We start from the raw sequence: 9075 nt of genomic DNA, 5'->3' as shown, positions 1-9075 counted from the left end.
TAAATAGAGCGATTGTCAATAAATACTTGGTCTTCTACCTTTGAAAGGTCAGTTGAAATTTAGAACTTGTTCTTGCAATAAAAGCAACACAAACTCCAACAACTTATCGAAGTCAAAATAAATAAAGTAACTTGTTAATTGACAAACATAATTTGTCAGATTGTTTTGAGTTTCTTTTGTATTTATAATAATTATACATTGCACAGAAGTATACATTCAAATTTGGATGACATCTTTGCTAGCCCTTTGTCGCATTCGTGTCTGGTTTCGTTGGTACGTGATCGAAACACTGCTAAATGGTCGAAGAATAACCTCATCGTACGGGATGCATCTGCCGGTGTATATCTCCTGAAAAGTAATTGGATAAATAAAATCTGTAACAGACAAAGTTATAAAAACTACAGGGACAAACCCATTAACCAAAACCTTACGGTGATCTTGGTTAGTGGCAAAAGAATCAAACACCATCCCCAACTGGATACTAAAAAAGCCACTCACAAAAACACAAACATAGTATCCAATCTATGAAAATAGGAACATTCTGAAATAAATATGTTTTAATATCTTTACGGTAGCATAATGGACGCAATGGTTAAAATAGTATCAACACCTCAAAGACATGCCTAATGGTTACCTTAATGATCAGAGCCCCACAAACAATCAACCTGAAGGTTATGAAGCAAAGTCCTCACCTTCTGAAACATATTCTTGACCGTAAGCGACCATCCTGCTCGTCGTCTTGAGTTCTTTCCCAAAGCTCGTTTGATTACAAAGCAGTCATCCGTATCGTCCCAATCAAGCATCACGTTGAACGGAATATCGATGTCCGAACCGGAACGTCCCCTATAACTCAGCGTGGCTTGAATCATGGCGTCAATAACGGTCATGTCAGGACTGACTGCGACGTTTTCCGTATACGTTGAGTTGTCGTCCGTTGGATGCGATATTGTGACGTCCACGTATGGCTGAAGTACAAAATAACCATTTTTATAAGAAATATTTTGGAGAATAATGAACGCATTTCACTCATTTTAACTCATAATAGTACTAAAGTAGTCTCGTTTTCATTATTGGCAGCAATGGTATGTGTAACGGTTTTAACGTCACTGATTCAGGCAGTATTATTTGTTTCAAGAATCACTTAGTCATGGGTGATTATTAGATACTAGTTATTATTAGCAACACCTCAGTGGGCTAGTCACCTTCTTTATAAAAAATATATATAATGAAACAGTTTACTTTAAGAACGGTATTAATATAGAATGTTTTCCATCTTTCACACAACAAGATAACTACTAGAATAAACATGGATACAGTCAATAGTTTTAGAGAGTAATTTATGTTTTAAACGATAATACATCAAAACAAATAATGTCGTGCGATATAGGTTTACAAAATACTTGCAACAATCATAAAGCTAAATCACAAGTTCAAAAATGGCTGTCAACAGTTGTAATGTTTAATTGAATAACTGCCAGATACTGTTTGGTGATTATTAATAAAAGTAGGTAAAATAAATCAATTTTGAAAAAAAAATGTCCCCAATAAAAAATATTGTGAACGAGAACCTTTAACTGGTAGACAAAACAAATTAAATACATATTTACCGGTGCCAAAAGCCACGTGGGGTAATTTCTTTTATGTGTGGGTTTTTCCTCCGAATTCCTGGCCAAATAAGCCTCTTTTAGTTGTTCGCTGACGAGTGGTCTCCCTTGACGACTATGTAAATCTCTTGGTAAAGCATTGTCTTCAACTTGTGCATTTTCAAGATTGTTTATTTCGTTTTCGATCGCTGTTTGAAGGATTAAACTCACAAATTGTTCCTCCGAACTTTCCTCAGGGATGATCAACTGTTTTAACACATGATGCCCTGACATTATGTTCCCGGCGGTAGAGGATGCATGTCTTGGGATAAACGGCCTTTCTTCATTTTCAGTTCCGATTGTTTTTGCCACTAACTGTAAGTAAAAGTAAGTGATAAACGAACGGTATAGGAATGGAATTATATAAAGTTTTCTATTTAAAACAGCCTACAAGAAAAGCAGTAGTCGTAGTAGTCGTAGTAGTAGTAGTAGTCGTAGCAGTAGTAGTAGTAGTAGAAGTAGTAGTAGTAGTAGTAGTAGTAGTAGTAGTAGTAGTAGTAGTAGTAGTAGTAGTAGTAGTAGTAGTTGGAGTAGTAGTAGTGGTAGTAGTAGAAGTAGTAGTAGTAGTAGTAGTAGTAGTAGTAGTAGTAGTAGTAGTAGTAGTAGTAGTAGTAGTAGTAGTAGTAGTAGTAGTAGTAGTAGTAGTAGTAGTAGTAGTGGTAGTAGTAGTAGTAGTTGGAGGAGTAGTAGGAGGAGCAGCAGCAGCAGTAGTAGTGGTGGTGGTGGTAGTAGTTATTCTTATTTATTTATTTTAAATTTGTTTTAGTGATCAAGCTCCTTTTAAGAGCACTTTTGTAAACTTTATTGATATTCAATCAACAATAAAATATTCATTATTTTTTTAAATAATTTCACAATTTAAATCAGGCAATATATATTTACCTGGGAGTCCTTGCTGGAGATTCCATTGCAAAACGCAGGCACTATGGAAAACGCCATGCATACAATCTTCATACATTCAAAGTTCATTTTTAATCAAGAAACTAAGAAATACGAGATTTACAAGAAACCTCAGCAGAATGTATGAGCTGACAATCTGTATCTCATTTATATACACATGTACTATCGATCCTGATTAGCAGATACAGCAAATATCAGAAAACGCTGTTTTCATTGGCTATTGCACACCATTATATAAGAAATGTGTCACATTCGCGAACCAGCTGAATAACGTGAGACGTGAAACATGAATGTTGAGAAAGTTTTCGTAATAGGTTCGTAAAAGCAGTGCTAATATATTGATAATTGGTGGTTACATTCACAATGTTGTAACAATAGATCAAGTGACACGAAAGCGGCTATACACAAGCACAATTAAAACAAACAGTATAACAAACCAAGGAATGATACTAAGCAATGAATATACAATTTTTACATAAAATAGTTGTTGATGGTACACGGAGAAAGACTTTGTTAAAGTGTACAAAATGGGGAAAAATTGAACAGTTTTGTTTTGTTTTGTTTTTATTATTACAATTTATGAATTGCTCCAATTATTCGAGCTTTGGTGATTTACTCTACTCTTAACACTAATTCTCGGATATATTTCAATTAGGATTTTCGAAGTCTTAAAGGGCAAACATTCACATCCTAATGGATGTGATGGGGGATCAATTTGAACGTTATGATAGGAAATGTCATCTTTGTCAATCAAACGATGTAGGTGACGAATTTCATTACCTTTTTAAACGTGGTCATATTGTTTATATAAGAAAACGACTGCCCCACCGTATACTGATTGTGCAATTATATCAATGTACATCAGGCCACACCAAATTGATGTTTCGTTCCGCGGATTTACCGCACCTATTTTTTGAAAATGTAAATAAAAATAATATATTTTTATGCAACCGCACCTATTTTTGTATCGCCAACCCTATTTTTTATAGTAAGGATCTTTTTAAAGGTTAAATATAATTAATTTTAATTTCTTGCGCAATTCTAGTGAATTTTTGTAAAGGGAAGTAACAGATGCGTGGAGTTTCATACTTTATATCGACCTAATGTATTTAGCATGGGTTTCATTAAATTCAATCAAAACGGCGGTTTTCAGTAAAAACACTGCGGCTCGAATTTACAGGGTAAACGAAGACATAGAACACAGAAACAAAAAAAAATCACAAACAGGAAACATGGAAGAAGAGCACAAAACTCCACAAACAACACAGTGCATATATACTACATAAACTAACTAGGTATGTTTATCAAGGATTGTTAGGTACCGCCTTGGAACGGTCTGTAAAATGTAAATGTACTGGGGGTTTAAACCAAACCTCACTCTTATCAACTTATACCAACAATACTGAAATAGAAAAAACGTAAAAGGTAAATCTTATCAAAGTTTGCATTAACTTGAGGAAACTTAAAAATAAAACAAATAATAATAAATTAATAGGTAAAACCCAAATACTTCAATAATTAGAGGTCCCAACTTTATCTGCAGAAACCGGTAAATATGTTTACAAGTACACTAATTTCCTGATATTTTATTTCAAAACCTTAGATTTATATTTTGGCATTTTTTTTTCAAATTTTACTGAAGAAAGTGAAGGCCACGACCTAGATGGCCTGTAGAAAGCTACGCCCTTGTTATATGGTTCATCTAATACTGCTGGAAAGACATGAGAACAAAAGAGTTTAAAGGAGCTGATTTATTTATATAATCTGCTGTAGATTTAATACATACAAACCAAACACAAAGCAAATGTGTATATTAAATTTGATTCCTGGCTTGTCCGAACCTTTCATCTCTAAATATCTGAACTTGTCAAGGTTTAAAACATTTTCATTTCAAATAAAAAATACATGATTCATATTGAAAACTTAAAATATAGACTTTAAAATAAGCTTCAATTGATGTCCCCTTGACATTACCTCTCATAAGCAAAAAGGGAAATCGTTGCCCATGTAGCTATGTTCAAAGCTACTTTTAGAACCTTTGGTCAGAGTACGAAGAGGCAAAGGTTTATGTGCGAAGCAAACAAAACAGCATTATTTTAATGATGAGTCAAATGTTTACGAGGAAACCAAACAAAACAACATTCTGTCAATGATGAGTCAAGCTTTGATAGGGAATCAAACAAAACAATATACCTTCAATGAGTCAAAGGATTAAGAAGAACGCGAACAAAACAATATGCTGTTAATGACGAGTCAAAGGTTTGGTTTAACCAGTAATGTTTTTGTTAATATTATAAGTTCAAAAACATACATAAAAGCAAGTAGACAGATCATCACAAAGTAATCATGGTAGTCAATAATTGTAGGTATGAGATATCAATAATTATTTCTACTAGCAATTAAAGTACACATTTACAGAATTGAGAAGTAAGTATAAATGCTTTTTCTAAGTCTCTCTTCTGTGGTCAAAAGTTTAATAAGGAAGCTAAGAAAGCAATATACGTTCAATGATGAGTCAAAAGTTTAAGAAGGAAGCGCACAAAGCAATATACTTTAAATAATGAGTCAAAAGTTTAAGAAGGAAGCGCACAAAACAATATACTTTAAATAATGAGTCAAAAGTTTAAGAAGGAAGCGCACAAAACAATATACTTTAAATAATGAGTCAAAAGTTTAAGAAGGAAGCGCACAAAACAATATACTTTAAATAATGAGTCAAAAGTTTAAGAGGGAAGCGAACAAAACAATATACTTTAAATAATGTGTCAAAGACTTATGAAGGAAACACACAAAATAACATACTTTCAATGGTGAATCAAACGTTTATGAGGGAAGGAAACAAAACGGAAATACTTTTAATGATGAATCAAATGTTTAAGAAGAAAGAAAACAGAACACCGCACTTTTAAGGATGAATCAAAGGTTTATGAGGGAAGCAAGCACAAGCAAACCCACTTTATATGATCAGGTAAATCTTACAGAGGGACATTAAAAACACAGTATACTTCTATGAAGAGGCAAATATTTAAGTTGGAAGCAAACAAAACATACGTTTTCTATGAAGAGGGAAATGTTAAAATGTGAAGCAAAAAACAATAGCATTCATGTTTAAAGAGGCAAATGTTTAAGTTCGAAGCAACCAAATTATCATACTTCTAGCAAAAGAATCAATATCATTTCTACGATGAGGCAGAGGATAAAATGCAAGGAAAAGGAGACCAATTACTTTATACGATGAGGTCAATGATTTGATGACAATCAAAACACAACTATCTTTCTACGATGAGGCAAAGGATTATTAGAAATAAACGAAACAACATTATATACTTTTAACGATGAGGCCAAGAATCGGACGGAAACCAAACGAGATAACATATTTTCTACGATGATGCAAGCTTTAGCTGGAGAGCAAACAAAACTTACTTTCTTCAATGAGGCAAGCTCTAGTTTGTGAGCAAACGAAACAACGTACTTTCTATGATAAAGCAAATGTTGAAAAGGCTAGTGCTTTAAGTGGGCAGCAAACAAAATAATAGACGTTCAATATAGATAAATCTGTTTTAATAGGAATTAAACAAAATAACACACGTTCAACGATATGTTGGACGTATACAAAGACCATTAATACTGGAGTAAAAGGTTTATGGAGGAGCACGTTTTCTTTTACAGCAATAATGTTTAGGCGGGGCTAGGTAAAAAAGTGTTGTTTTCCCGAACACCCTGTTTGGAAAGTAATAGGCAGTGTCCCACTTTTTTGTTCAATTTGTTAATAAAACAGTGCTTTGAAAAAGCTACATTGAGATTATTTACCCTCGAACAGTATGTTAAGAAGTTTGGGGGGCTTAATATCTTACCAAACTATTAATTTCGAATATTAGTTTGCTGTTGTAAATATGTGTTTTTCCCTGTTAGGCCGTCTGAATTAAACCTGTCTTCCTGTGAAGTTCGAAGCAATGAACTGAATAAAACTAGGATTTTCCTTGGTCATTATAAACTTAAACTAGAAATCCCATTGGTCATTGTAAATTATTTAAATTAGATAAAAGAGTATCGGAATCAAGCTCTTTAGATCTCAAAATTGTTTTATAGTTGAAGAATTATATCCCCCCGAAGGATTTTTCCCGGAAAGTAAGAAATATATATATCATCTTTTAAGGGTAATCACAACGAGTAAAACGCTAAAACTAGTTTACACATTGTTTTCGGACTTGATTGTTTTGGTGTAATACGTTCCTGCTCTGTTTTCATTCCTTGCGTTGAGACACACTTACGTCCTGTCTTTACAATTATACAGAAGATAATTTTCTATCTTTTATATAAAAAAAATGTTTTTAAGAAGATTTCTGTTCCATCACTGTTATATGGGGCGGAGTTATGGTCAACTCCTACGCAAATTGACATTCTGAAAATAGAACGCGTCTTAAGGCTCGCAGCGAAAATGTGCCAAAATATGCCCTCACGAACTCGTACTGACATGGCACTGGGGCTTCTTGGCTGGTACCCAATGATACTCCATATTGACAAAAGAAAACTAATGTTCTTCCATAAACTTTGCTGCATGAAAACACATAACTTAACCAAGCAAATATTTGACTATAAACTCAATTTATTCCTGATACGCAATATCATCGGCCAACGAGGTGTCATACCAGATCTCTACAACATTATCAAGAAGTATGACCTGTTAGAATACCTAACTTTATACAAGGATACCTCGTCTCTCCCGCCCAAATCAGCCTGGAAACGTCTCGTCAATAGCCGTGTGGTTGAATATCACAAACAACAATGGCTTACCCGCATCGCTTGCGATCCGGACGTTGACCGGTTTAAAGTGGTTCATCCTCTTATACGCAAATCCGCTATTTGGGCCGCCGCCGAATCCTCTGTCGAACTATACAACGCCACAGTTGTTGTGCGGTTCCTGACGGACACACGTGTCCAGAATCGAACTATTTGCAGACATTGTGAAACAGAGACAGATGACATTCGAGTTCACTATATTGCCGTGTGTACAATTTCTTATGAGGCCAGAAACAAACTTCTTAACTGCTATCCCTCATTACGTCCAGCAACAACGCAAGACTTTGTTACGCATCTATTATGTGAACAGACATTGCATACAGTGGGACATAGCGAAGAAAAAACATACATCAATGACGTATGCAGTTTTGTGGCTGCTTCCCTTTGTGATATAATTGAGTGACGCAACCCTAAGCAACCCTAACTAAGCGATTTGACCTTAGGGCATAATTATTTTCGGCTCATTCAAATAACTGTAACCACGTTATAACATTACTCCGTTATAACTGTAATTGCCATATTTCTTTTCTCCTTATACGCTATTCTTTCATATTTATTTATTTATTATTATTGTATCTTTTTCCGTTTGTCTTATAACAATTTCACGCTACCATATATATATATATATATATAACTCATAAATTGCATTTATTTAGTTCTGTATGTATATAGCCTGCCATGACATGTTTGTATTGATGTATATATTGTACAATTGTGATTGTTTAAAATATTGTATATGTTGAAATCACCCTCGGGTGGAAATAAAGAGAATATATAGATCAATATTTATTTGTTCACATTGATATAATTTGGTATAACGGTTTGTATTAAACGGTATACATATATATGTCATTTATTATTGTTTGTATGAATGAACATTTGGGCAATAAAAAACAGAAACCATGTAGTCTCCTTCGATTCTCCAAATTTTAAAGAACTAACAACAATTTTCAGAATGAAAGCAATATCTTAATTAACTGGTTTCACTGCAATATAATGCTGGCAAATCTTGACAATTTTCAAGCTATTGCAGTTGGAAAACATACTTTTACCAACCTTTCAAATTGGAGGCAGCAGCATTTCATGTAATGAAACTGTCAAACTACTGGGCTACAAACTAAATGTTGACACACAAATACAGAATATTTGCAAAAAACAGCTATTCAAATCAATGTTTTGAAACTAATAGGTCATAACTTAAGTATAATAAATAGACTGCTTATATTTCATACATTGTTTCTTTTAAATTACAACTCTGCCCACTAATGTTGCACTTTTGCTATGAAGCAAATGTTTTCTAAAATTGAAAAGATACAGGAAAGAGATTTGTGTTTAATGATTATGAAATATAGCATGAAGATCTTTTAAAGAGAGTAAAATTGCCAACATTACGATTAAGGTGAGTAAGAAACATGGCTTTTGAAACCTTTAAATAAAAATAACCTAGCACCATCTGTTCTTCCAGATCTAATTGTTGAAAGAACTCTTTAAGCTATTTTATAGCACTCTTTTCCCGATCATTTTTTTTGCACAATTCAAAAACTTAATGCTCTCATTGAGTGGAAAGGAATCAAGATGAAAGGGTTGTGTCAAATAAATGTATTAGACAACATGAAATTGGCACGTTTTCTTTGTGAATAAAATAAATAAATAAATAAATAAATAAATAATAATACACTGTCTAATCATTTTCGCTTTCGGCTGAATTAGGCATTAGGCTATTGGCATTAAA

General features: G+C 33.6%; 1 protein-coding gene across 1 annotated transcript; it reads right to left on the bottom strand.

The window, feature by feature from the left end:
- Window positions 1-216: 216 nt before the first annotated feature.
- LOC128246083 (uncharacterized) lies at window positions 217-2634 on the bottom strand. The gene is made up of 4 exons (XM_052964291.1): window positions 2526-2634; window positions 1608-1958; window positions 693-965; window positions 217-348 (listed from the first exon to the last, which is right to left on the bottom strand). The coding sequence occupies exons 1-4, from the start codon at window positions 2610-2612 to the stop codon at window positions 217-219; spliced, it is 843 nt and encodes a 280-aa protein (XP_052820251.1). The 5' UTR covers window positions 2613-2634.
- Between the last annotated feature and the right edge of the window lie 6441 nt (window positions 2635-9075).

This window comes from Mya arenaria, chromosome 9, assembly GCF_026914265.1.
Source record: "Mya arenaria isolate MELC-2E11 chromosome 9, ASM2691426v1".
Lineage (NCBI taxonomy): Eukaryota > Metazoa > Mollusca > Bivalvia > Myida > Myidae > Mya > Mya arenaria.
Note: the sequence above shows the minus strand (reverse complement) of the source record. Positions and strands in the feature narration are given on the sequence as shown.

Bases quoted from the DNA above. Each gene is read 5' to 3' on its own strand.
- LOC128246083 (XM_052964291.1), bottom strand. From the start codon at position 2,612: ATGAACTTTGAATGTATGAAGATTGTATGCATGGCGTTTTCCATAGTG. The intron at 1,959-2,525 runs GTAAATATATAT...TTTTACTTACAG, and splicing joins TCTCCAGCAAGGACTCCCAG to TTAGTGGCAAAAACAATCGG. The intron at 966-1,607 runs GTAAATATGTAT...TTTGTACTTCAG, and splicing joins CCACGTGGCTTTTGGCACCG to CCATACGTGGACGTCACAAT.